This window comes from Mastomys coucha, unplaced genomic scaffold (genome assembly GCF_008632895.1).
Source record: "Mastomys coucha isolate ucsf_1 unplaced genomic scaffold, UCSF_Mcou_1 pScaffold21, whole genome shotgun sequence".
In the NCBI taxonomy this organism is placed as follows: domain Eukaryota; kingdom Metazoa; phylum Chordata; class Mammalia; order Rodentia; family Muridae; genus Mastomys; species Mastomys coucha.
Genome location: NW_022196904.1, coordinates 135632783 through 135659107, shown reverse-complemented (window position 1 = coordinate 135659107; position 26325 = coordinate 135632783). Strand labels below are relative to the sequence as shown.

General features: G+C 48.3%; 2 protein-coding genes and 1 non-coding gene across 8 annotated transcripts in view; 2 read left to right on the top strand and 1 right to left on the bottom strand.

Moving 5' to 3' along the window:
- Ankrd13d (ankyrin repeat domain 13D) overlaps positions 1-3694 on the top strand; it is a 12362-nt gene extending 8668 nt beyond the window's left edge. Inside the window, exons 7-15 of one of the 3 annotated variants that reach the window (XM_031389173.1) lie at positions 205-271; positions 690-771; positions 1036-1097; positions 1193-1323; positions 2235-2392; positions 2497-2613; positions 2707-2870; positions 2951-3042; positions 3333-3694. In XM_031389173.1, coding sequence (XP_031245033.1) covers positions 205-271; positions 690-771; positions 1036-1097; positions 1193-1323; positions 2235-2392; positions 2497-2613; positions 2707-2870; positions 2951-3042; positions 3333-3546 — 1087 coding nt within the window. In that variant the 3' untranslated portion in view covers positions 3547-3694. Of the gene's footprint in view, positions 1-204; positions 272-689; positions 772-1035; positions 1098-1192; positions 1324-2234; positions 2393-2496; positions 2871-2950; positions 3043-3332 lie in introns of all 3 variants that reach the window. The other 2 variants (XM_031389172.1, XM_031389174.1) reach the window with 2 other exon arrangements.
- Positions 3695-4527: 833 nt separating this feature from the next.
- Positions 4528-12845, top strand: Ssh3 (slingshot protein phosphatase 3). 4 transcript variants are annotated; one of them, XM_031389168.1, is made up of 14 exons: positions 4528-4843; positions 5279-5316; positions 5896-6127; positions 7280-7398; positions 7474-7545; positions 7751-7816; positions 7925-8113; positions 8196-8301; positions 8464-8592; positions 8713-8759; positions 9396-9542; positions 9771-9971; positions 10062-10338; positions 11255-12845. In XM_031389168.1, the coding sequence occupies exons 1-14, from the start codon at positions 4778-4780 to the stop codon at positions 11531-11533; spliced, it is 1968 nt and encodes a 655-aa protein (XP_031245028.1). In that variant the 5' UTR covers positions 4528-4777; the 3' UTR covers positions 11534-12845. The 4 variants fall into 4 exon arrangements, with proteins under 4 accessions (XP_031245028.1, XP_031245027.1, XP_031245030.1 ...); XM_031389167.1 differs by having other exon boundaries at positions 4529-4843; positions 5276-5316; XM_031389170.1 differs by having other exon boundaries at positions 4533-4843; positions 8208-8301; positions 11255-12193.
- A 7153-nt stretch (positions 12846-19998) lies between these two features.
- LOC116104211 lies at positions 19999-20105 on the bottom strand. Its single transcript, XR_004123746.1, has one exon. It is a non-coding gene; the product is annotated as a U6 spliceosomal RNA (small nuclear RNA).
- Positions 20106-26325: the final 6220 nt, after the last annotated feature.

The window sequence follows — 26325 nt, the reverse complement described above, 5'->3', positions numbered from 1 at the left end:
AAAAAAAAAAAAAAAAAATTTCTCTTGCTCTTCTGGTCCTTGGCCCTTGTGCAAATGTTCTAGCTGTCCAGTCCGTTTAGTCCAGACCCCTCCATGTATCACTGTGGGAAGGGACACTGGGTAGTCAGAGCCAGCTAGGTAAAGGGGCTTTTGTTGTATATTGGAGGGTACTGGTCTTCACTACTTCTGTCTGGTCTGTTTCAGGAACAAATGTGGTATCTGGGGATGGCGGTCTGAGAAGATGGAGGCTGTTAGCGGCTATGAGGCAAAGGCAGGCGTGGCTGGTGGGCGGTGTGGGGCTGCTGGGCTAGGGGCTTGGAGACAGGCCAGGGGCTGCACCTCCTCACACCCTTACACTGTGGAGGGAAAGATGGAATAGTTCTTGCTTCAGAAGCCTTACCAACCAAAGGGAATTTCTATGGCCCAGAGTCCCTGCTGACCCCTCCCTAGGCTCTGAGATGAAATAATGGGTGGATTTGTTTTGTTCTGTTTTGTTTTTCTTGGCTCTCTGACTGCATGACCCTGCTAGTAACTCCTGGGGTTCAGACCCTGCCACCTGCTCTACAGTGGGAACAGTTTGTATGTCTCTGGGAACAGGAGAACTTGGACCCTGGGCTGATGAGGCTGAATGTGAGGAATGTGTGAACCCTGAGTTCCCCCATGTCTTCCCCCTAAATCCCCATCTCCAGGTGTACAGTGCCACCAATGTGGAGCTGGTGACACGCACAAGAACAGAACACCTCTCTGATCAGGACAAGTTAAGGAACAAAGGTAAACCCAGGTGCGATTGCCTGCTGCCCAGTCATCCTGTGGTCTGGTGTCAGGGCTCAACAACCTGTGCTGTGGGCGGGGTGGGGCTGCTGGGCTGGGGGCGGGGCTGCTGGGCTGGGGGCCTGGGGTTCCAGGCAGGGTGGGAGGCCTCCCTCTTCTTGTCAGAATCTGCCACCCAGTGGGAGGCTGCTAGGCAGGCAGTGGCTGAATGCAACTTGAGGAGCAACCCAAAGTTCCCTCATGGTTCCTACAACTTCTTCTCAGTGGGGAAGACTCCACTGCACTCCTTCCTGGGGATGGCCCAGCAGCACTCCTCACACACTGCGGTGAGCTTGCCTCAGGGAGGGCTGGGCCAAGCCTGGGTGGCTGGGGCACTTTCTCTTCATACTGAGGGCTAACTCCTGCTCTGGGGTCCACCCAGGCTCCCACACAGCAGGCAGCCAGCCCCACCAACCCTACAGCCATTTCTGCTGAGGAATACTTTGACCCCAGCTTCAGCCTGGAATCCAGGAACATTGGCCGCCCTGTTGAGATGTCTAGCAAAGTGCAGAGGTGAGGTCTCGTCAGAGGACTTTGAGCACTGGCAGAATCCTGTCATGCACAGAGTGTGTCACCTAGTAGGCTTCTCTCTTGAGTGTGGGAGCCATGTCTCTCTAACCCCAGTCTGAGAACCTAGCATGCACCTGGGCCCCAGGAGTTGTTCATACTCAGGTGATATCACTAATTGTTTTTGCTTGTTTGTTTTGGGCTTTATGATACAGGGACCCACTTTGTAGCCTGGCTTGAAGCTCATTATGTAGTTCAGGCTAATCTCCAACTCCAAACAATCCAAGTAGTGAGACTGCACCATTCCTGACTTCTTGTTCTGTTCAGTGAGCATGTGCCAGGGACCAGAGCATGCCAGAGGAGGAAGGGCCCATAGCTCTGCTGTCCACAAGGAAATAATCTTCCCTTCTGGGAGTCTGTTTCTTCTCCGGAAAAACAAAAAGTCAACCCGATGTGCATGGTCACAGTGGATATAGTCATGGGGACAATGCCTTGTAGCAGGTCTGACATCCCTGTGCAGCCTCCGGTGCCTCTCCTCAGACATTGTTGGAGATGCGATCTAAACCCCAAAGCAGCCAACCCCCAGGCTGTGCTTGACGCTCAAGCACAGCACAGTTTTGTATGTGTGTGGACAGTGCTGACTAGTTTGGAACAGAGGACAAAGACCAGGCTGTGGGCAAGGCCCAGAGAGAAGCCTGCAGGCTGGCTTTGGCCCTCCTCATGAAGCTCAAAAGAGTGGCACAAAGCCATTATCAGCACCAGAACAGGCCAGGGGCTGCTCAGGCTTTAGAGTCAGTGCTGAGTCCCTGAGGGCAACAGTCACCAGGGGCAGACCAGGGAGAAGGGGACCACAGGCGACTAAAAAGGGTAAGGCACCAGGGGGTGTCCCTGACCACTTGCTATGGTTGGCTGGATAGGTTCAAGGCAACACTGTGGCTAAGTGAGGAGCACCCACTGTCCTTGGGTGACCAGGTGACACCCATCATTGACCTGATGGCCATCAGCAACGCTCATTTTGCCAAGCTGCGGGATTTCATCACTCTACGCCTCCCACCAGGCTTCCCTGTCAAGATTGGTGAGAGGGCAACCAAGGGGTAACCAGGACTTGGGCATGACGCCCTCCTCAGGCTTGGGGGTACTGAAGGGTGCAAGCAGCTAAGCCTGGCTCTCTCCTCTCAGAGATTCCTCTCTTCCATGTGCTCAATGCCCGCATCACCTTCAGTAACCTGTGCGGCTGTGATGAGCCTGTGAGCTCGGTGTGCGTCCCCAAACCCAGTTCTGCCATTTCTGCTTCAGGTATGACTGTAGCCCCAGGAGACATACATAGCTGCGAGTGCAGCTCTTTGATCCGCCTTGGGCTGAATATGACCCCTCTGCTGCCCTGCCCAGGAAGCCCTTTCCCATGTGAGGTGGACCCCGCTGTGTTCGAGGTGCCCGAGGGGTACAGTGTGCTGGGTGCTGAACGCAGTGAGCCCCTTCGAGATGAGGATGATGACCTGCTGCAGTTTGCCATCCAGCAGAGCCTGCTTGAGGCAGGCACAGAGGCAGAGCAGGTGGGATGCAAGTGGAAGGTGGGTCATGGCCTCTGCAGCCACAGGCCCAAGGTGACAGTTCTGGGCTCTGGCTGCTGCAGGTGACGGTGTGGGAAGCCCTGACCAACACAAGGCCTGGCATTCACCCTCCTCCCCGAGTCACAGTGTTTGAAGAGCAGCTTCAGCTAGAGCAGTGAGTCCCCCAGGAACTGTGTGTGGGTCCCTGGCTGACTGGTGGGTGGAAGTGAGGGAGTTCTGATCCAAGGACTCCATACCTTCACATGACAAAATGCTTCTCACCATGAGGCCAAAAGACAAAATGCTTCTCACCATGAGGCCAAAAGACAAAATGCTTCTCACCATGAGGCCAAAAGAGGGCCTGCTTGTCTCTGTCCCTGACACCTTTTTCTCAAAATTGTGTGTTCTTGGCTCCCTCCCAAGCCTTCTCATTGGTCTGCTCTCCCCTCGACCCTTACCCTAAAGGGCCCTCCAGGAAAGCCTACAGCTGTCCACGGAGTCCAGGGGTCCTGAATCTCCTCAGAAGACACCTCCATCCCCTGCACCCCCAAGTTTTGAGGAGCAGCTTCGCCTGGCCCTGGAGTTGTCTTCAAGGGAACAGGAGGAGTTGGAGCGCCAGGGTCAGCAGGAAGAGGAAGACTTACAGCGGATCCTGCAGCTGTCACTCACAGAGCACTGAGATGCCTAGCCTTGGGGCTCCCCAGGCTCATTCCTTCTGGTTTTGTAATTTATTTATTTATAAACTGTCTGCTGCTGAGCTTGAGGTCTGGGTACGGAGGTAGGCTAGCAGTGAGACTAAGGTGGAAATAAAGAGACCATCAGCAGTAGGCTTGCTGTCCTCCGTGGTCTGGAACCAAGGGGACACTGGATGGGGGATTATTGAGTGGCACTGAGTGGCTTTGGATCCTCCGTTTCTACAGCTATAAAATAAGACCATTTCCTCACAGGCAGGAGTTCCTGAAGATTCTGAAATTTCCCTGGATGCTACCCCAACTCCCTGCCTGCCACCCAGCCTGATGGCCCATACTCCCGCTGGTGAATAAAAGGCTAGGTCTTCCTATTCTACCTACTGGGGAAAGTTCCCACCCCAATCCCCAAAGCTCAGACACAGGTTCCTACCCTGTTTCAAATATTTTCTACCAGAATGAACCTTTAAGCTAGTCACTCCCTGGGGAAGGGACTCGGCCCTGTCCTAGTCACCTCTAGGGTGGACCTGAAATGGGTACAGGTTTTGGGGACTATTGCTAAGACCCAAAAAAGCCTTCTGTTCTCCCAGATCTCAGAGTAGAGAAATGACAGCCAAGTAGAAAAGAGAACAAGTTTGGAATGGGATAGTAGATTTAAGTAAGACCCATTTCCTCCCAGGTATAGTGGCATATGTCTTTAGTTCTAGTGCTTGGGAGGCAGAGGCAGGTGGATCTCTGAGTTTTAGACGACTTTGGTCTACATAATGAGTTCCAGGCCTGTCAGCTACATAGTGAGATCCCGTTTCAAAAACAAAACAAAAAAAGACCTCTGTTGCCTTGCTCCTTCCTTTCTAAGAAACCATAGCATAAACCAAACCTTACTGGGTGCAGCAAGGAGGGATGGAAGCCTCCTGTGGACAAAGCGACCAGAAAGTGAGGTCCGGGCTCCTCACCTGCGCCACGCCCTCGACCACGCCTCCAGCGCGAGCGGGGCGGGGCGAGCTGAACCGAGACCGCAGGGGCGGGGCCGCTGTCGCTCCGTACCGGCTCTCTGCGGACAGACTGGTCATGAGTCGGTCCCTTTAAGGGCCGCTCCCGAGGAGGTGCCAGGCCCTGGTGGCTCCAATCTCTTCTTCCTGGTTGTGCGAAGGCAGGGACTGACCTTAGGGCTGTGGGAGGGGTCGTGCCAGGTCCTCGCCTAGGTGTTCCAGGCCTGCCTGCCTTATGGCGCTGGTCACCGTAAGTCGCTCGCCGCCGGCAAGTGGCCCCTCCACGCCTGTGGGACCCACGGTGAGTTTAGCTTGGTTTTACGCTCTTGCAGTTGGCTGCCAAGGTAGGCCTTGGGGTGCACGTCCTGCCCCTAGCAGCCGGCTGGGAGTAGGCGGAGGAGGACCTTGAGTCTCACGTTTTAGGGCACTTGGGAGGTCTTGAGGCTCCCAGGAGCTGGATCTAGGTAGATGCAGAGTCCTGAGAACCGGCCGGGTCTGTCGAGGCTCGGATCTGCCCAAATACCTCCCACACTCTGCAACCCCTTATCCTTGCAGCACAGCTGTGCCTGGACTTAGGCCGCCGGGATTTCTCTGGGGCCTGTTGGAGGGGAGCGGCTTCAGAGGAAAGAGATTTCTTGTCCATCTAGAGCTCCCTTGTAGAAGAGGAGAGGCTTTTGGGTGCTTCCTGTCTTGGAAGCTGCTCTCTTACTCTATTCCCGGGCTGCTTTCTCAGCAGGACCGAGTGGTAAGACGCAGAGGCCGCCTCCAGCGCAGGTGAGTCCCTTCTCCTGATTGACACATGCTTCCTTATAGCCTTATTATAGCTAGCTGCTGCCTTTGTGGACTCCAGATGTCTTACTTGGACCAAGGACTCTCACTTAAAGTATTGTCAGATAAACTCATGCTTAGGTGGGAGGGAGCCAGATGCTGTGGGTGGAGCTGGCAAACATTACATCTCTGGCTCGTGGAGGAACCAGCAGGGCTAACTTGACCCTGGCCAGAGGATGCTTTCACACATTACCTGGATGGGGCCAGTGATCCCAGGACCATGGGCAGGACGGGGCCTGAAGAAAGTGCTTAAGCAAGTTTATAGCATCTGAGTCCACCCAGAAAAGGGACACATCCCAAAGGTGCAAAACAAAGTGAGAAGAAGGAGCTTGAGAGCCCAAGGCTGGTTCTAGGTGCCTACCTCTATCCGGGTCCTGGTTAAAAATAAAAAAGCACACCGTGCCTCACTCCAGCCCATCTGATGCTGGAGAGCTGGCCAGCGACCCATTTCAGCCATCCAGGGGACTCATCCTCGCTAATGTTTGAAAACCTATGGCCTGAACCATGTCCCCATCACTCTGCCAGGCAGAGTTTTGCGGTGCTCCGAGGGGCTGTTCTGGGACTTCAGGATGGAGGGGACAGTAGTGATGCAGCTGAGGCTGACTCTGAGCCAACGGAGGAACCCTCAGGTGAGGAGCAGCCCACCGAGGACCAGACTGACAACGGGCAAGGACTCCAGAGTCCCTGGAAACAAGTGCAAAAGCGGCACCTGCACCTTATGGTGGAGCTGCTGAGGCCGCAGGATGATATCCGCTTGGTAAGGAACCACCCAGAGCTTGTGTCTATCTAAGAACAAGGCTGTGAGATCAGGGGCCACCCAGGCAGTTGGAGGGGGGTTGCCAACCCCCTGACAACTCTGCCACTTCATCTAGAGACATCTTAGCAGGGCAAGGGCGTATCTGTCTCTGGAGGGCTGGGGAAGGACAAGGGAGGTCTGTCCTGTGTGAGCCAAAAGGTAGGGGTTATATGAGGGAGGCCTCTGTTGATACTAGAGAGCTGCCCAGAGATGGACTCACACTCCCAGGGTTGTGTAGCATGCCTTGGCAGCTATGTGCCAGTCAGGCAAACAGAGCACCCAAGGAAGGCTGGAGTCTGGTGGAGCCTAAGGGCCAGCTCCAGAAAGTGTGTGAAGGCAGACACTTGTTGGCAGCAAAGTATGAAGATGCAAGCTTTGGTAAAACTGTGTACCAAAAGTGCTAGGTTTTTGTTGTTTGTTTGTTTGGTTGGTTTTTTTTTTTTTTTTTGTAATTTCTTATATGCATTGGTGTTTTGCATGCATATATGTCTGTGTGAAGGTGTCAGAAGCTTTGGAACTGGAATTACAGACCAGTGTGAGCTGTCATGTGGGTGCTGGGAACTGAATCTGAGTCCTCTGGAAGATCAGCCAAGGCTTTTAACCATTGAGCCATCTTTCCAACCCCAGGAATGTTGTTCTAAGCCATTATAAGATGAAATCTTTCTAGCATGTGTGAGGCCCTACATCGAATTCCTAGTACCACAAAAACAAAGATCAAGTCTTTATTTTTATTAATCTGTGGTAGGAGACATTTCTCAAATAAAATATTGGCAAGTAGCAGGGCTAGAGAGGTGGCTAAAGGGTTAAGAATTCTGGCTGCTCTTCCAGAAGACCCTTAGTTCAGTTGTCTTTTGAAGACCCCAAGAAGGATGGTCTCCTCTTCACTCAGATACTCTCCTGTGGATACTACCAGCAGGTAGCATAGTTTTGGGGTCAGACTTCAAAAGACAGTTTGTTGAGTCACAAATTGCAAAAATTGAGTATGACTATATTCTCAAGTAGCCACTGATTTTCTGTCTGGGAATTGGCTGGCAAGGTGTAATGTGTGTCCATGTGGAAGTGAAGGAGCAGATCCAGGAGCCCCTATAATTCAGGGCTTCTCCATCTTCCCAGGCAGCCCAGCTGGAGGCAGCCCGACCCCCCAGACTTCGATACCTGCTGGTCGTATCCACAGGAGAGGGTCTGAGTGAGGAGGAGACCATCCTTCTTGGGGTGGACTTCCCTGACAGCAGGTAGGAGCAGGGAGAGATGGGTTGGGCCAAGGCTGTGAGGTGCTAAGGGACAATGGCTCTCTTGTCCCCTGCCAGTTCCCACAGCTGCACCCTCGGCCTGGTCTTGCCCCTCTGGAGTGATACCCAGGTGTACCTGGATGGCGATGGGTAAGAAGTGGCAACAGGAGGGGAGAGAGGAGAATAGGGAGGCAGGCATTGAATAGTGGGGCTGGACCTGGGATACCAACTTTCTTACACAATATGATCTTGGGCAAGTCACTTAACTCTAGGCCCCAGCATCCCCATATCTGGCAAATGAACAGGTTCTCTGAGAGCCTGGTATTTGGTTCCACCCTCCCTGGGTCTCCTGCAGGGGCTTCAGTGTGACATCTGGAGGTCAGAGCCGAATCTTCAAGCCTGTCTCAATCCAGACCATGTGGTATGTGCCGCAGAAGCCTAACCTTGGGCCAGCCTCTTAGATGGTAGCCAGGCTCGGGAAAGGGAACCAAGTAAGACTGTGTGACTTAGACCCTCTTTCTTGTCCCAGGGCCACACTGCAGGTATTGCACCAGGCATGTGAGGTGGCTCTAGGCAGTGGCCTTGTGCCTGGTGGAAGTGCCCTTGCCTGGGCCACTTACTACCAGGAGAAACTGAACTCTGACCAGGGTTGCCTCAATGAGTGGATGGCCATGTCTGACCTGGAGTCCTTTCGACCACCTAATGCTGAGCCTGGACAGTCAGTGCTGGGGTGGGGGTGGAGGGTGGGCAGGGGGGAAGGAGGAGGAGGTGGTACCTTAGTGAAATGGCTCTTACTAAAGGACCACTATCAGGGCTTCAGAGCAGGAGCAGATGGAACAGGCGATCCTGGCTGAATTGTGGCAGGTGTTGGACACCAGTGACCTGGACAGTGTTACTTCTAAAGAGGTGAGTGAGATGACTGGGCCCAGAGCCTGAGACTCACCTTTCCTGGGGGCCTTTCTCACTTAGCTCTAGCACTAAGTCATTCCCAGTCCCTGATTCAGCTCTGTGTAGATGGGTCAGGGTACTACCCTCTTCGCTTGTCTGACCCCACCTCTATCCCTGTAGATCCGTCAGGCCCTGGAGCTGCGTCTGGGATGCCCACTCCAACAGTACCGTGACTTTATTGACAACCAGATGTTGCTGCTCATGGCCCAGCAAGACCGGGCCTCTCCCATTTTCCCCCACCTCTACTTGGTAAGTACAAGCTGTAGGAGCTAAGGACCAGATCATCAATGCAGCTAGCTGCCATGACAGGTCCTCCAGCTAGAGGCAAGCCATGGGAGCCTGGTGCTTCTGTCCACTCTCACTCTACAGGGCTCTGAGTGGAACGCTGCCAACCTGGAGGAACTTCAGAGAAACAGGTAGGGTTCCCAGCCTCGGGACTGCCACGTATTCTCTCAGCCTTCCTGTGGGATGGCCTGACCAGTTTCTGGGACCCTAGATCACCTCCAGCACCACTATTTCACTTTTTTGCTTTTGACCCACTCCTGGGGATGCTGCACTCAGGTGGGCTCCAAGGTCATCTGCCACACTAAGCACATACTACAGTGTAGAAATGAGGTCTCAACTGTGCCAAGGTAAGGGATGGTAGTGGCCACTTGCCAAACCAGAGAGGTTCTTGGCCACTTGGCCACCTCTTCAGACAGAAGGAAATGCCTTCTCATAGGGATATGGCTGCCCCTTCTAAAAGGTACCTGTCACCCCTCTGCCATGGGCTTCTGGGAGACCCACTGAGGCCTTTATAACCTGCTGCTGAGAGCTCCCTCATCTTGGCTTAGCTTGAAATCTAACTGCAACCAGAGAGTCATGGAAGAGAGTTAGTATTGACTCCTCTCAGGGAAACTCATGCCCTAGGTCAGTTGGCTAATGGTGGGCCCAGGTTCTCTTCCCCCTCCAAGTGTTGCCATCCCCTGACTCTCAGAACCAAGAATCCAACAGAAATGGCCGGGAGCCTGGCTCCTTTGCCACATATTCTGGTTTTGGACCCTCTGGCACAGAGTAAGTCACATCCTGAACATGGCCCGGGAGATTGACAACTTCTTCCCTGAGCGCTTTACCTATCACAATGTACGCGTCTGGGATGAGGAGTCGGCGCAGCTGCTGCCCCACTGGAAAGAGACGCACCGATTCATTGAGGATGCCAGGTTGGGCTACTCCCAGCTTCTGCTGCCCCAGTCCATATATGATTAAGCCCCAGCTTCCAGTGGAGACTGGTACCCTCCTCCTGCTCATCTTGCCCTGTGTTTCTTTCATTGCCCTCTCTACCCTCACTTCCTTCTCACTGCTGGGTCCTAAGCCCTCACTTGCCCCTTCCCAGTCTACAGGCTACTGGGGTTGAAAGGGAATGAACTGACCATATCCCACCTCCATAGAACACAGGGCACTCGGGTGCTAGTCCACTGTAAGATGGGTGTCAGCCGTTCTGCTGCCACGGTACTGGCCTATGCCATGAAACAGTATGGCTGGGGCCTGGAGCAAGCCCTGATCCACGTGCAGGAGCTCCGGCCCATTGTACGCCCCAACCCCGGCTTCCTGCGCCAGCTACAGACCTACCAGGGCATTCTGACTGCCAGGTATAGGGGGAGGGGACAAGGGAGGTGTTGTGTATACTGAGGGTTGGCTGCTGTGTCACTCAAAGCTGACTCACAGCCACCTCCTCACAGCCGGCAGAGCCATGTCTGGGAGCAGAAGAAAGTGGGTGTGGTCTCCCCAGAGGAGCCCCTGGCACCTGAAGTTTCTACACCATTGCCATCTCTTCCACCAGAACCAGGGGGCAGTGGGGAGGTGATGGTTATGGGCCTGGAAGAAAGCCAGGAAACCCCAAAAGAAGAGCTTGGACTGCGGCCCCGCATCAACCTCCGAGGGGTCATGCGCTCCATCAGTCTCCTGGAGCCCTCCTCAGAGCCAGAGAGCACCCTGGAGGCTCGAGACCTGCCAGAAGTGAGTCTGGGCTGGGGTGCTCTCCCTGCAGAAGAGAATGTGGGTCCAAACAAGCCTCACTAAGGCTGGTAGGCCCCTCACAGTAGGGTATTGTCTCACTCCTTCCACAATGACCACCTCATACCTTTCTGCACAAGGTTACTCAAGACTGTCCTGAGTATCTGAGGATGGGGACCACCTTCAGGATCTTCCCTTTTACCCCAGGCTAGGCAAGAGTAGTAGTCCCAGGGTCTAGGCAGTTGCAGGTCCCAGCCTAACAAATTGGATCCTTTCGTAAGGAGCTTGGCTCCTAGCTTTGGAGTGAGCGTCCTCCCCAGGCCATGAGCTCTGCTGCCAGCTGATGGGTGGAGAACTGTCCTACAGTAGAGAGGATGGGCAAGACAACATTCCTGAAGCCCTCCTAAAGCTGAGGACTCAAACAGTCCACCTTCTGACTAAGTGAAAAGCACATTGTATGCTGAGAGCTATTGGGCACAAGCTAGGACAGGAAGCTGGCCCTGACCAGAGGAAGCCAGGCCCCACATGTGACATGAGGTCACATGGCTAACCCAAAAGGAGTCGATGCAGACAGAACATTTTAGGTGCTGGGTATAGACACCTAAAATGTCTGGAGGTGTGGGATTAATTGTGGTTATTGACAAAGGCAAGTGTCCTGTGAGGCACGGGAGACACTGGTTTCACAGAGCCCTTTTCAGGGCCTGGCACCTGGCAGGGTTTCAGCTGTGGCTCACTGGATTGAATGTGCAAAGGCAGAGAGGTGAGAAGAGAGGGTGTTAAAGTCAGGTTCACTGGGCCAAGAAGGCTTCTAGGGACGAGAAGAAAGCTCAGGCAGGCCAGGCCAAGGAACAGGGGAGGGCTGCAGTTTTTCCCTTGGGAAGTGTGCACCTACCTGTGCCTCTCTTTCCTCCCCACCCAGGTTTTCTCTTCAGATGAAGAGCCTCTTAATCCCTTCTCTCAGCTTTCAAGAGCCAAAGGTGGCCAGCGGGTCCGCAAGGGGCCTTGGCCTGCCCTGAAGTCTCGCCAATCTGTGGTTGCCCTTCATAGTGCTGCCCTGGTAGCCAGCAGGACACGGGCCTTCCAGGAGCAGGGACAGGGGCCAGAGCAGAGGGAGCCTAGTCTGTCTTCTACCCCGAGGCTCCGGAAGATGATGAGGCAGGCTAGTGTGGATGACAGCAGGGAGGAGGGCAAGGCCTAAGCCTTATACTATATCCTCCTAGACACTAAACAAGGATTGGTCACAGCACCCTTTACACCTATGGGCCTGCACACTCTCTCCAGCTCCTTCTCAGCAGTCCTCAGACCCTTGCCACTTCCTGCAGCCTTAAGTCTCAGACCCATGTCTACCTGTTAAGGGCTCAAGACGTTTTTCTACACAGGGTGTAGGTTAGAGCCATTCAAGGTGCCTTTAAGGGTAATAACACCCTAGTTTCATTTTACATTTATTCTCTTAACACTTTGTGCAGCCACGGAATTAAAACCAGAAATTTTTAAGGTGGGTTTTCTAGTTCACATCCCCCTTGCTCTCAACTGCTGGCCATTCCACCCTGTGTCCTTCCCTCTCTCCTACTGCAGTCCTGGAGGCAGCTAGGCAAGGGGACTAGTGGCACCCCGAGTCCCACGGGCTCTGAGGGGGCTCACAGGTCACCCCCCCACCCATCCACCCACACAACTGACCAGAATCTCTGCTGCTGCCCTCAGTTCTCCCATGCCCCTCATTAGGTCACAGGGCACTGAGCTAAAAAGAGAGTCTTCTTGTTCTTGAAGATCTCTGGCCAGTCAAGTTTTTCATAGTCGTATAGTATCTGGCTTTGTATTGAGAAATAAAAGACATTTTCATATTAAGTGTTTTCCATTTGTGACAAAGCCATCTGTCATTCAGTCAGACTCTTCTCTGTTTACAGACCGCACTTAGCCCTTTACTGCCCCCTCCAGCTTCCAGTGTCTTGGGTGTCCTGTGACAGACCTGTTTTGGTTGAGTGGTGTGTGGGGGAGGAAAAGGTAGCCACTGCTATCTCCTCATTTCTAGGGCAAGGCCCGGGCGAATGTTAGCCATCCTGCCCATCCACAGTCCAGGGGGACAACCCTGTGTGGGTGAAGGGGTTTGGTTCTGTTGGGCAGCTGAGGGGAGTTAACTACGAGGAAGTAGGAGAGACCAAACCTATCTTAAAGGCTCCCTTTTGGACATTTGATGCTAGTTCTTGAGCGTATTTTATATTTTGGGTTCTAAGAATCCCCTTCCTGCTACACTGCAAGAAAGCCTGATTTTTCAAAGCCAGCCCATAGTCATCAGGGAGGAGGGCTATTCAGTGATGCCACCCACCTAGGGGCTTCTGCTCATTTCAGCTTGTAAGAGCATAGGGGCACAGGCCTTTATCTCTGCCCTTCGGAGGCAGACCTCTGTGAGTCTGAGGCCAGCCTAGGCTACATGGGGAGGTTGAGGGCACCCAGCGCTACACAGTCAGATCTTGTCTAAAAATAAATAAATAAATAAAAGAGAGTTGGCACTCCTACTATTGGCCCATTCATCTTAGTCCCAAGACACTGCTCTGTCTATGACACTGTGACGTACTACATGGATCTGGGTTAAGTGTGCTCAGTGCCTCCCTTAATGCTTGTCCTGGGAGGAACTGACACCAGACATGAATATCACAGTACATCCAGTTTCATGAAAGTGTCTTTCCCAAACCCTTGGGGGAATTCACAGACCTATCCTCACCCTAAAATGGAGAAGAGCTGGGTGTCTCTGTGGGGGAAATGTGGGCCTCAGCCCTGACTCCAGCACTTTCCTGCTCTCAAAAGTCTAGTTTCTTTTTTGTAAAACAAAGCAAAACTGGGAAACCATAGCACCTCTTCTCTCTTTGGTTTTTGTTTTAAAACAATGTGGGTCATTTACACACAGCTAGAGCTCAGCTTCTGAGTGCTCTCTGGAATAAGAGTCATTTAAATCAATCTGGGTGGTTTGCACGGGGTCAGAAGGAGAGGTACGGGGAAGCTAGTTTCATTACTGAGCAAGTCTTGGGGCTGCCTTCCCTCTGGCTGCTAACCAGGAGTCACACCAGATTGCTGAGCATAGTGAGGAAGGCTGGTGAGAGCAAGTGTCAGGCAGCAGTGAGGAAGGCCAGTGGGTGAGAGCAAGTGTCAGGCAGCAGTGAGGAAGGCTGGTGAGAGCAAGTGTCAGGCAGCAGTGAGGAAGGCCAGTGGGTGAGAGCAAGTGTCAGGCAGCAGTGAGGAAGGCCAGTGGGTGAGAGCAAGTGTCAGGCAGCAGTGAGGAAGGCCAGTGGGTGAGAGCAAGTGTCAGGCAGCAGTGAGGAAGGCCAGTGGGTGAGAGCAAGTGTCAGGCAGCAGTGAGGAAGGCTGGTGAGCTCAGCTTAAAAAGCAGGGACGCAGTCATGAACTCCACTCCTTGCAACCCCCTATCCACAAGGACCCTAAGAAATAAGGGTTCAGCACTGGAGAAAACAAAGACTGGAAAGGAAAGCATTTGCAAATAACTAAGTTATGTGTACACAAAGTTTAAACAAACCGATGAGGACCCTAACATAAAAGGAGAATTAAGTCTCCATCCTATCCCTTAGGGTAGCCTCACACCCATCTTCATAGGCAATGGCTATCCTAGCTACTAAGGCTCCCCATAGAATTTCATGGTTATGAAATCAAATATACTAGTGTGTGCATTCTTTTGAAATGTAGGTGATAGCATTTACTTTTTTGGGGGCGGGGGTTAGAGACAGGGTTTCTCTGTGTAGCCCTGGCTGTCCTGGAACTCACTGTGTAGACCAGACCAGGCTGGCCTTGAACTCAGAAATCTGCCTGACTTTGCCTTCCAAGTGCTGGGACTAAAGGTGTGTGCCACCACTGCCCGGTTGCATTTACATTTTTTAATTACAATTTTATACTGTATGTGTGTGTGCATGCATGTGTACACATATGACACAGCTTGTGCATGGAGGTCAAGAGAACAACTGGAAGGAGTCAGTTTCAACATGTAGGTTCCAGGGATCAAACTTAGGTAGTCCAGCTTGGTGGCAGGTGCCTTTACCCACTGAGCCCTAGACAACAACAGCATATTAATATTCTACAGAAAACTTTAATTTCAAACCATGAGTTTCATATCACTTTCATGTAAAGATATGTTCCAATTTTTAAAAATACCCAGGTAAAGAGTTTGCCTAGCATGTTCATGGCCCTGAGTTCAACACCAAGCATCATATATACACACACAAAACTAAATAAGCATATTCAATTTTATAGAATCTATTATGTATTTTAAGTGACCTTTTAAATTATTTTATTTTTTGAGACAAGATTTCTTTTTGTAATCCTGGCTGTCCTGGAACCCACTCTGCAGACCAGTGGGCCTGAAACTCAGATCTGCCTGCCTCTGCTTCCCCAGTGCTGGGATCAAAAGCACTGGTGAGCTATGTAATTGACCGTTTATGATAAACAGTCTGTTTATATTTTTTAAATTCCCATTCCAAGCAACATTTCACTAAGCACTTTTGTCTGCATTTTTGTTTACAAAAATATTTCATTTGTTATTAAATCTGTAAGTCATATTTCTAAAATTGCTAAAGCAGACTATATTCATTTTTAATTTCATGAGCCATCACCTAATTTCCTTCCAGGAAGTTGCATCTTTTTACAGTAAGTGAGAGTGCCTATCTCTTTAAAGAGCCTACACACCCAAGTCATTTTACAATACTCTCAGAGGGGCAAAGGGCAGGCCCTGTGAGCACCAGTGTTTAGAAACTGAAACTCGACAGAAACCCACACATATCTAACAGAACCTGAATCAGATTCTGGCTTTCTAGATTTTCAATCCAGGAGCCTAACTCTGGGCACAGAGATGGCCGTTTCTCAGAGGTTAATTCATTGACTTCACCACACTGGTGCTGAAGCAGGGCTCTGGGTGCAAACTCCCACAGTCAGAGCCAGACATCCCTCTGCTCAGGGGCTCCATTGAGGTAATGAGGAGCTCTCTCAGGCTATCCCCATCCTGGGTTAGGTCCCACCTACAAAGCCTTCTCCTTGTGGGATCACTAGTGGTCACCCCTGTGCCCGGAGTCAGGGTAACACGTCATTAGCCTGTTTAAAAATACAACAAAATCAACCTCTCCTCATAGCTCGCGCTTCCGCCCCTACTCTGCACCGTAAACGCCTCAGAGACAGGGCATCCAAGAGTATGACCTTTCAGGCCTGGGCGGCCTCTCCTCAGGCCGCAGCAACTGTGTCGGCAGAGACTCCGGCTCATTAGAACCAACCGCGACGCTCGGGCGCCATCTTGTGTCCATTCCTTGCGCCTAGTAGTGGCAAATTGTAAACTACATTTCCCAGAATGTAGCGCAACTACACAGGCGCAAAGAACGTCCTCTCGTTTCCATGGGAACCTCGACCCCAAGTAATCGGGACAGTTCTCTGAAGGGTTAGTTAGAATATTGCTCCTGGGTGTTCTGAAGTCCGCGCGCTCCCGGGGCCTCGGTGTCCTGAGGAGTCCGGCGAGAACAGAGTTTGGTTCTCTGGCCTGTAAGGTGCCTCTCGCCTTGAGCCAATTTCTAAATTTTGTCACCCTCCAGAGGAGGGCCTACGCGGCACACACAGGTACTCCTTGGGAACGAGCGGACAGCGGGCGAGGATGCTGGGTGTTTAGTGAACGTGGAAGTAGAATTCTGCCTGGGAGGAGACCCATGCGTCTCCGGCTTGGACCCGAATCCTTCTCCAAAGAAATCCGAACCCCTGGCTGATCCCCAGTTTCAGTTTTCCTTGTTCTGCCCAGTACAATTGGGTTTGCTCTGGAACAGAAGACAAATAAATCCCTTTTTTTCGTTGAACTGAAGTTTCAGTCTCTATAAAATGAAGAAGGTTTCTTGAGCAAGTTGTGGTGGTGCACATCTTAAGAAGAAATGGATCTCTCCAAGTTCAAGGCCAGCCCGAAGTGTGTGTGTGTGTGTGTGTGTGTGTGTGTGTGTGTGTGTGTGTATCGAGTCCAGGCCAGCCAAAACTACATAATGAGAATTTGTCTCAAAAAAATAAAATAAAATGGCACTCAAATCAAATAATCCTCAAGATGTTTTCTAGCCATGCAATTTAACCTACATCTATAGTTGCTGCTTCTCCCCAAGTGCAAAGGAAAAAAAGGGGGTGGAGAGTGGTGAATGAGATGGTTTAAGCAAGACTCTCAGCTTGGATTTGTGATTTGGGTACAGACTTCTGTGCGTGGGTGTTTCATTTGTCTGTCTGTCTGTCTGTCTGTCTGTGCACCATGTGAGTACCTGGTGCTACTGGAGATCAGAAATGCTGACAGATTCTCTGGAACTGATCCTATGGTTAAACCTAGTCCTCTGCAATAACAAGTCCTCTTAAGTGCTGAGCTAGGGCCCCCACCTCAGGTTCTAATTTGTCTTGTTTTGTTTTGTTTTGTTTTTCAAGACAGGGTTTCTCTGTATGTAGCCCTGACTGTCCTGGAACTCACTCTGTAGATCAGGCTGGCCTCAAACTCAGAGATCCCCCCCACCTCTGCATCCCAAGAGCTAGGATTAAAGTTCTAGCTTTATGGGATAGAATGCCCTCTTCTGATGTGTCTGAAGACAGCTGCCTTGTACTCATATAAATGAAGTAAATAAATAAATCTTTTTAAAAAATATTTGTTTGTTTGTTTGTTTGTTTGGGTTTTTTTGGTTTTGGTTTTTCAAGACAGGGTTTCTCTGTGTAGCCCTGGCTGTCCTGGAACTCACTCTGTAGACCAGGCTGGCCTTAACTCAGAAATCTGCCTGCCTCTGCCTCCCAAGTGCTGGGATTAAAGGCATGCGCCACCACTGCCCGACAAAAAGATTTCTTTATTTATTTTATGCATGAGTGCATTTTCACTCTCTTTAAACACACCAGAAAAAGGCATCAGATCCCATTATAGATGGTTGTGAGCCACCATGTGATTGCTGGGAATTGAACTCAGGACCCCTGGAAGAGTAGTCAGTGCTCTTAACCTCTGAGCCATCTCTCCAGTCCTTAACAAAACATTTTCAAAATATTCATTTTTTTATTTGATATGTATGGGCATTTGGCCTATGGATGTCTGTACACAACATGCATGCAGTGCCCACAAGGGTCAGCAGAGGGCGTCAGAGCCCCTAGAATTGGAGTTAACAGTTGTAAGCTGCCATGTAAATGCTGGGAACCCAACCTAGATCTGCCAGAGTAGCTAATGCTCTGAACTGCTAAATCGCCTCTTGGCCCCTGGATATTCTTTATACTCTAATCTGAGTACTCCATATCATCACAAAGAATCCTCAATTCCTTTAACAAACATTTTTGATGTGGAGGTTACTCCATATACATTAGTTTGTAGATTTTAAAAATTTTTACTTTGCCGGGCAGTGGTAGCGCACACCTTTAATCCCAGCACTTGGGAGGCAGAGGTGGGAGGATTTCTGAGTTCAAGGCCAGCCTGGTCTACAGAGTGAGTTCTAGGACAGCCAGGACTACATGGAGAAACCCTGTCTCAAAAAAACAAAAATAAAACCCCAAAAAACTTTATGTATATGTGTATATATGCTTGCTTGCATGCATATATGTATGTATGTGCATCATGTGCATGCCTGGTACCCATGGAGGTCAGAAGAGAGCATCAGATCCTCCTGGAACTGACATTACAAATGCTTTTGAGCTTCCATGTGGGTGCTGAGAATAAAACCTAGGTCCTCTACAAGAGAAACAAGTCACTGAGCCATCTCTCCCACAACTCACTCCTCCCACACTTTAAACACCTATTGTGTATGTGGTACTGTGTGTATACTCTTAAGAATGTGATGATGCATAATACAACCTTTGTACATAATACAACTTACTTAACATAAGTTAAGTAAAAATTATTGTAGCATTTGAGGTCTAGGTCACTGTTCTCTGGAGATTCCAGTGCAGGAGAGACCACTCCCAATTCACAATATACCTAGAAAAAGAGGAGTCTTCACATGAGCTTCCTAATGAAATGTATTAGGAACTGTAAAGTATATACATCAAAAATTAGGGGAAAGGTATTCTGGGGACCCTTCTCACAGCTTGTGACCATAGAAGAGAACTGTCTGTCTGTGCTCCTGACTGGATAGCCCTAGAAGACAGATTCTGGCAATTGCTTTATTCTCTGCCTGATGTATGGTTGGCATATAATATGTATCAGTGAATAATTTCCCTGTAAAGAGGAACCAGGCTGGATACTTAATGACCCTATGTCCTCATACATTCCTACAGGAGGAAGAACATGATCAGGCAGGTGATTGTGGGGCAAGAGCCAGATTGCTGGCATATTCTGTACAGTACCAGTCTACTGAGAAAGCAAACTAATAGTCTCTTTAAAATGTAGAAAGGTCTATGGAGCTCCTTTCCTGGGACTTCCAGGAAGAGCTGTGATGGAAGGAACAAAACCTAGACCATGAGACAACCTTAAAGAACAAGGAGGAGACCCCTTCAGTTCAGTCCTTTCCCCATAATCGGCTCTTCCACAGGGACATTTGTCTCCTACTTCTACCACACCAGGCTACCAGGCTACAGCAAAAGCATGAACACCAGCAGCTCCATCCTCAGGGTGATTTGGGGTTCTGCTTTTCTCTTAACCCAGAAGTTAGCCTTCAGAGACAGGGATTCAAGGCAGTGGTGTCTCTTAAGTAAGACACAAATAGACAAGACTGAAAGGAGGAAGCTGGAGGACAGGGCCTCTTTACAAAGGTCTGAATTTTCCAGTCATCTGGCTTGAGGTGGGTGAAAAGTCACCTTCAAACCAGGGAGACTAGGGAGATGGTGTACAAGAGGGGGTGTACACAACCACTTGCCTTTTTTATCCCTAGATATGGGATGGTTCAGAACTTCAGGAGATGACAAGTTCTCCCTTTATTGGAAACATAAACCAAGGATAGATCTTAGCTCCTGGAGGCCCTTGTTTGTACCTGGAGCCCAGCTGTTGCTCTGCATTGCTTCTTCTCCACTGGCTGCAGGTAAGTATTCTGTACAGTATGTAAGATTCCTTTGCAGCTAGCTGTCATATGAAGCCTGGTAAGTTCAGGCCTGATGGGTCAGAAGTCATGATAGTTCCATCTCTACCACAGAGGCCTGTGCCATCAAGTTTCAAGAGTATAATGGTCCTTTACCATTTGCAGAGCACTGCCACTTCCATGAGATCTTATTTGGTCTCAGCAGCAGCAGATTCTTGTGAGATAGCTTCACTTTTCAGTCTTAAGGTTCTATTCTTAGGGTATAGGTCAGAGAGAGAAATGATGGCGTGGAGACCGCTAGTCTTTCCTGCCTATTATCATTAAGGGACTGGGGAGGACACAGTCCTCAGCTGGATTCCAGAGAGCAACTCTCTCTTCCCAACTCAGCCAGAATTTTCTGCCTATTTTCTACTTTAACAACCTACTTTCCACACATAATGATTCTGATGGTCTTTCTTCAAACATCTCCCTTTTGCTCCTATGTCCTTGACCTTGCCCCAGTCCCTATTACCATGCCTTCATGGATCCTAGGCCTTCGCTGCTGTTTCTAGGCTAACAACAGGTCATGTCATTCCATAAGCCCAGAGACTAGGTCCATCTTTTGGAAGCATTACATTACTTTCATGTTATTCCATATCTAGTGCCCTTCAATGGTGGGTTTTTTTGTTTTTTGTTAGTTGGTTTTTTGAGACAGGGTTTCTCAAATTTGTGTGTCATCCTTGCACAGGGGCCATGCTAATCTTCTCTGTATCATTCCAATTTTAATACATGTGCTGCCGAAGCGAGCACAAGACAGGGTTTCTCTGTGTATCCCTGGCTATCCTGGAACTCACACTGTAGACCAGACTGGCCTCAAACTCAGAAATCCACCTGTCTCTGCCTCCCAAGTGCTGGGATTAAAGGTGTGTGCCACCGCTGCCCAGCACAGTGGTGTTTTCTATGGCCCAGCCAGTGCCCTTCTGACTTTTGATTTCGTCATGACTCGGCCATTTTCACACTGGCACCAGCCTGCCTTTCTAGCTTTATCTTGCAGGAATCCTAGCCTTGCGGTCTGTTTCTTTGTTTGTTTGTTTGTTTCTTTCTTTCCTTGTTTCTTTCTCCTTTGTTTTTATTTGTTTGTTTAAGACAGGGTTTCTCTGCATAGTCCTGGTAGTCCTGACCTTCCTATAACTCACTCTGTAGACCAGGCTGATCTTCAACTCAGATCTGCCTACCTCTGCCTCATAAGTGCTGGGATTAAAGGTGTGGGCCATGACAATAACTGTTCCTTTGAAACACTTCCAGCTCTTTGCTCTCATTGTTGTTGCCCGCTCTGCCTAGACAGGATCCCTCAAACCTTTACCTTTATACCTTAATTTTTTTTTTTTTACAGGAATGAGGAGAAGGCTAAGTGTAGAAGATGTTTGCCATGCAACTCTGATGCCCCAGATCCCTAGAACCCATGTAAACTCAGACACAATAGCATAGGTACCTGTAATTCCAGTGCTGCTATGGGGAAAGGAGAAGGAGAAGGCAAGGGAACCTCTGGGAGCCTGGTGCATGCTCAGTAAAGAAGAGATATCCTGTTTCAAAGAAGGTAGAAGGCAAGGGCCAACACCCAAGATTGTCCTCTAGCCACTACCTGCATGCTGTGGCATGTATGGATCCACACTAGCACATAGACATAGCATACACATCCACAAAACAAAGTACTAGCACACCAGGCACATGGGCAAGAAATTTCATACAAATAAAATAAAAATAAATCTTTCACAAACTTAAAAATAAGGCCAGGCAAGGTAGCCCATTCCTTTAATCCCAGGACTCAAGAGGCAAAGCCAGGCACATCTCTCCAGACCAGCCAAGGTTACATGGTGAGGCCCTGTTTGAAAGAACAACAGTGGGGCTGGAGAGATGGCTCAGCAGTTAAGAGCACTGGCTACTCTACCCAAGGTCTTGAGTTCAATTCCCAGCAATCACATGGTAGCTCACAACCATCTGTAATGGGATCCAATGTACTTTTCTGCTGTGTCTGAAGACAGCAACAGTCTACTCATATACATAAAATAAATATTAAAAAATGAAAGAAAGAAAACAACAGAAACTATACTAACAAAAAACGAGTTGGGCCGTGGTGGCACATGCTTTTAATCCCAGCACTTGGGAGGCAGAGGCAGGTGGATTTCTGAGTTCGAGGCCAGCCTGGTCTACAGAGTTCCATGACAGCCAAGGCTGTGTACAGAGAAACCCTGTCTCGAAAAAACAAAAACAATAACAAACAACAACAACAACAAAAAAAAAACCAAAGTACATAATTGTTTGGGGGCTGAAGCAATGCCTCAGTGGTTAAGAGTAGTTTCAGGGGACCTGGCTTAAATTCCCAGCATTCACGTGGTGGCTCACAACCCTCCATAGCTCCAGTCTCAGGGGATCTGATGCCTTGTGACCTCTGTAGGCACCAGACATGCATATGGTACACAAACATACATGTAGGCAAAAACTCCATACACATAAAATACATAAATAAAAATTTGAAGTATAAGCCAGGTAGTGGTGGCGCATGCCCCAGCACTCTGGAGGCAGAGACGGGGATATCTGAGTTCGAGGCCAGCTTACTCTACAGAGTGAGCTCCAGGACAGCCAGAGCTATCCAGAAAAACCCTGCCTTGACAACACACCCACTTTTTTTGTTTTGTTTTGCTTTTGTTTTTGTTTTTTTGAGACAGGGTTTCTCTGTGTAGCCCTGGCTGTCCTGGAACTCACTCTGTCGATCAGGCTGGCCTTGAACTCAGAAATCTGCCTGCCTCTGCTTCCCAAGTGCTGGGATTAAAGGCGTGTACCTCACAGTTTTTTAATTAATAAAAATTTTGAATTTTAACAAGTTTAACAAGTTGTTGCATCAACTGTATTCATAGGCTGCAGCTATAGCTCACTGGCAGGGTTCTTGCCTATCGCGTGTGAGTGAGGAGGTAGGACTGAACCCTGGACGCAGTGCCCAGCATGGCACACACAAAGTATATTTGTAGTGCTGTACAGCCCTCAGCACCACCCGTGTCCAGGAACTCCTCATTATCACAGACAGAACCTCACCTGTGGTACAGTATGCTTTCTGTGAATTTGCCTCTTTCAATAACTGCTGTAAATGGAATCTTACCTTACTTGGACTTTTGTGTGTGGTTTAATTCACTTAGTATAATGTGTTCAGGTTTTAGCCAAGTTGTACCATAGTCCAGAATTTCATTCCTTATTAAGGTAATGATAGTTCTTTTTTGTATATATACAGTTTATCCATTCTCATGCTTTTAGGCATTTGGATTCTTTTAAGTTTTGTCTGTTGTGAGTAATGTGGACATTGTCTCGTGTCTACTTGCGTCCCTGCCTTCAGTTAGTCTGGGTGCATACCTAAGTGGAATTGCTGGATCATTCTGTGCAACTTTATGAGGAACTACCAAACTGTCTTCCATACCAACCAAGAAATAATGAAGAAAGTCTAGACTATAGACCATAATCACAATAAACAAACAAAACAGTCTAGTACTATCTGAGCCCATCTCCTCTATCAAAAACTTGTCCCTTTTATTGTTTTTTGTTTGTTTGTTTGTTTTGTTTTGAAACTTTTTTGTTTTATGGTTTTTTTTTTTTTTTTTTTTTTTTTTTTTTTTTTTTTTTTTTTTTTTTTTTTTTGGTTTTTTCAAGACAGGGTTTCTCTGTGTAGCCCTGGCTGTCCTGGAACTCACTCTGTAGACCAGGCTGGCTTCGAACTCAGAAATCTGCTTACCTCTGCCTCCCAAGTGTTGGGATTAAAGGCATATACCACCACTGCCTGGCTCCTTTTATTGTTTTTTACCAAGTGATAAGTTGAAACCATGTGGATATCCTGTTCCCCAATAATCTATCAACCATTGATTTTATTTTTATTTACTTTGTGTATGTATAGGGGATCATTAAAGGCCTGCTGTGTGCTAGGCAAGTTCTCTGTTAGTAAGTTGCACCCCTAAACCCTCAGGCACTAGTTTTAGCATCAGGTAATAATCTTGCCTAAATTATTTATTTCACTGTATTTTTAAAGATTTATTTATTTATTTTATGAGTACACTGTAGCTGTACAGATGGTTGTGAGCCTTCGTGTGGTTATTGGGAATTAAATTTTGGACCTCTGCTCGCTCCAGTCGGCCCCACTCGCTCAGTCCCTGCTTCTTACGGCCCAAAGATTTATTTATTATTATACACAAGTACACTGTAGCTGTCTTTAGACACACCAGAAGAGGGCATCAGATCTCATTATAGGTGGTTGAGAGCCACCATGTGGTTTCTGGGATTTGAACTCAGGACCTTAGGAAGAGCAGTCTGTGTTCTTACCCACTGAGCCATTCTGCTAGCCCTTACTGTATTTTTTAAATTGTGTAATTTTTCTATGTTATGCATTTGATTGATTTAGTAAGCTATTATTTTTCAGTAAAAAGATTTTTTTCTTGTCACATTTATCTCTGCATATTCAATATGTTACATCATTGCAATCAGTATTGTAGAGGCTGCCCAAATTTGCCCACCCCAGGCCCACTACACCCCTGTATTTGCTTGCTTCCTCTATATAGCTGACTTACTACAGTGGCAGAGACCATATAGGCTAGAAGAGCTAAACTCACCGTCTTGCTCTTTACAGAGGACAGCAATTTTCTAAACCCTTTGGTAGAACAAAACTATGACAAGCCTATCTAATACAACCTAAAATCAAGTTGTAAAAAGATCAAGGAGTGGAAGCTGGAGAGATAGCTCTGTTATTTAAGAGCACGAATTGTTCTTTCAGAGGACCAGAGTTTGGATCAGTACCCATGATGGGTGGCTTACAACCAGCTCCAGAGGATCCAGCAACCTCTGTTGGTTCAGAAGGCACTTACACCGGCACACAGACACACAGACACACAGACACATAAGTGTGTACATACACACACATGTTCAGGTAAAACATTCATGCACAAAAAATAAAAATACAGTGTTTCTTTAAAATTTTTAAAACATGCTAGCCCATGGTGGCATACACCTTAAATTCCAGCACTCAGGAGGCAAAGGCAGTCAGAATTCTGAATTCAAGGCCAGCCTGGTCTACAGAGTGAATTCCAGAACAGCCAGAGCTACACAGAGAAACCCTGTCTTGAGTAAAAAATAAAAAATTAAAAAAAATTTAAAAAAGGACATTTAATTTCTGTTTCTTGGTTATAGAAGCCCGGCTTAGTTCTTTTGTGCTGTTACCATAGAATATCTGAGACTAAGTAATTCACAAATAATAATGAACTTTATTCTCTTAACATTCTCAGGTATCAGGAATGCACATAGTATACACATATATAAATGCAGTCCCAATACCCATGCACATGAAATATTTTTGTTTGTTTGAGACATAGTTTCTCTGTGCAGCTCTGGCTGTCCTGGAACTCACTCTGTAGACCAGGCTGGTCTTGAACTCACAGAGATCTGCCTGCCTCTGCCTTCTGAGTGCTGGGATTAAAGGCTTGCACCACCACTACCACCTAAGAAATTTATTTTTAAATGTTTTTAAAAAAAATTTTTATGGGGTCATGAGAGATGGCTCAGTGGTTAAGAGCATTGTCTGCTCTTCCAGAGGACTCAAGTTCAATTTCCAGCAATTCACATGACAGCTCACACTGTTTATAACTCCAAGATCTGACACCTTCACACTGACATACATGCAGGCAAAAAAACCCAATGCACATAAAATAAAAATAATTTAATTATTTAAAAAATGTTTTATGTTGTGGGTGTTTTGCCTACATGTATATTTGTATACCACATGTACACTGTGTCTTCAGAGACCAGAAGACAGATGGTTGTGAGCTCCCATGTATGGCTGCAGTTTGAACCCTGGCCTCTGGACGAACAGTCAATGCTCCCAACCACTGAGCCACCTACTTAGGATTCAATAAATAATTATGTGATTTTATTTGTTTCATTTTCAAAACAGGGTTTCTCCGTATAGCCCTAGCTGTCCTGGAACTCTTTCTGTAGACTAGGCTGGCCTCCAACTCACAGAGATGCACTCAGGAAGTAGAGGCAGGCAGATCTATGAGTTCAAGACCAGCCTAGCCCACAGAGTAAGTTCTAGGACAGCCAGGGCTGCACAGTGAAACCTGTCTTTAAAAAAACAAAACAAAAAAACAAAAATAAAAACAAAAACAAGATTGTGAACAGGCGCAGCTTTGTTGTCCATGCCTTTAGAAAGAAAAGACCACATATTGCATAATCCTATTTATTTTCATGTCATATTTATTCAATGTCTATGAGTATTTTGCCTGTAGATATCTGTGCAGTACATGCATGCAGTGCCCATAAAAGCCACAAGAGGCATCAGATCCTCTAGATTTTTTTTTTTTTTTTTTTTTTAAGATTTAGTTATTTTTCTTTTATGTGTATGAGTGTTTTGCCTACATGTATATATATGAAGCATGTGTGTTCCTGGTGCCCTGGAGGTCAGAAGAGGGTATCACATCCCCTGGAACTGAAGTTACAGATGGTTTATAAGCTGCCATGTGGGTGCTGGAATTGAATCCAGGTCCTCTGCAAGAGCAGCATGTGCTCTTAACTATTGAGCCATCTCTCCAATCCTACATGATTCTATCTGTGTGAAATGTCCAGAAACAGGCAAATCCATAGAGAATAAAAATATGTTGGCTGTTGCCAAGGGGACTTGGAACTGACTGTCGGTAGCTGCAGAGTTTTTCTATGGAGTGATTGGAATGTTGCTGAACCAAGTAATCATGTTAAAGATATGGTCTCCTGGTTAAGAGCATGTACTGCTTTTCTATAGGCCACAAGTTTAATTCCTAACACACTCATCAGATGACTTACAATCACCTATAACTCCAGCATCAGAGAAATTAGTCTCTCCAGACACCCGCACTCATGTGCACATACAATAACCGTTGCCACACATACATAATTAAGCTGTTTCTCTGTTTAGCCCTGGCTGTCCTGGAACTTACTCTGTAGACCAGGCTGGCCTCAAACTCAGAAA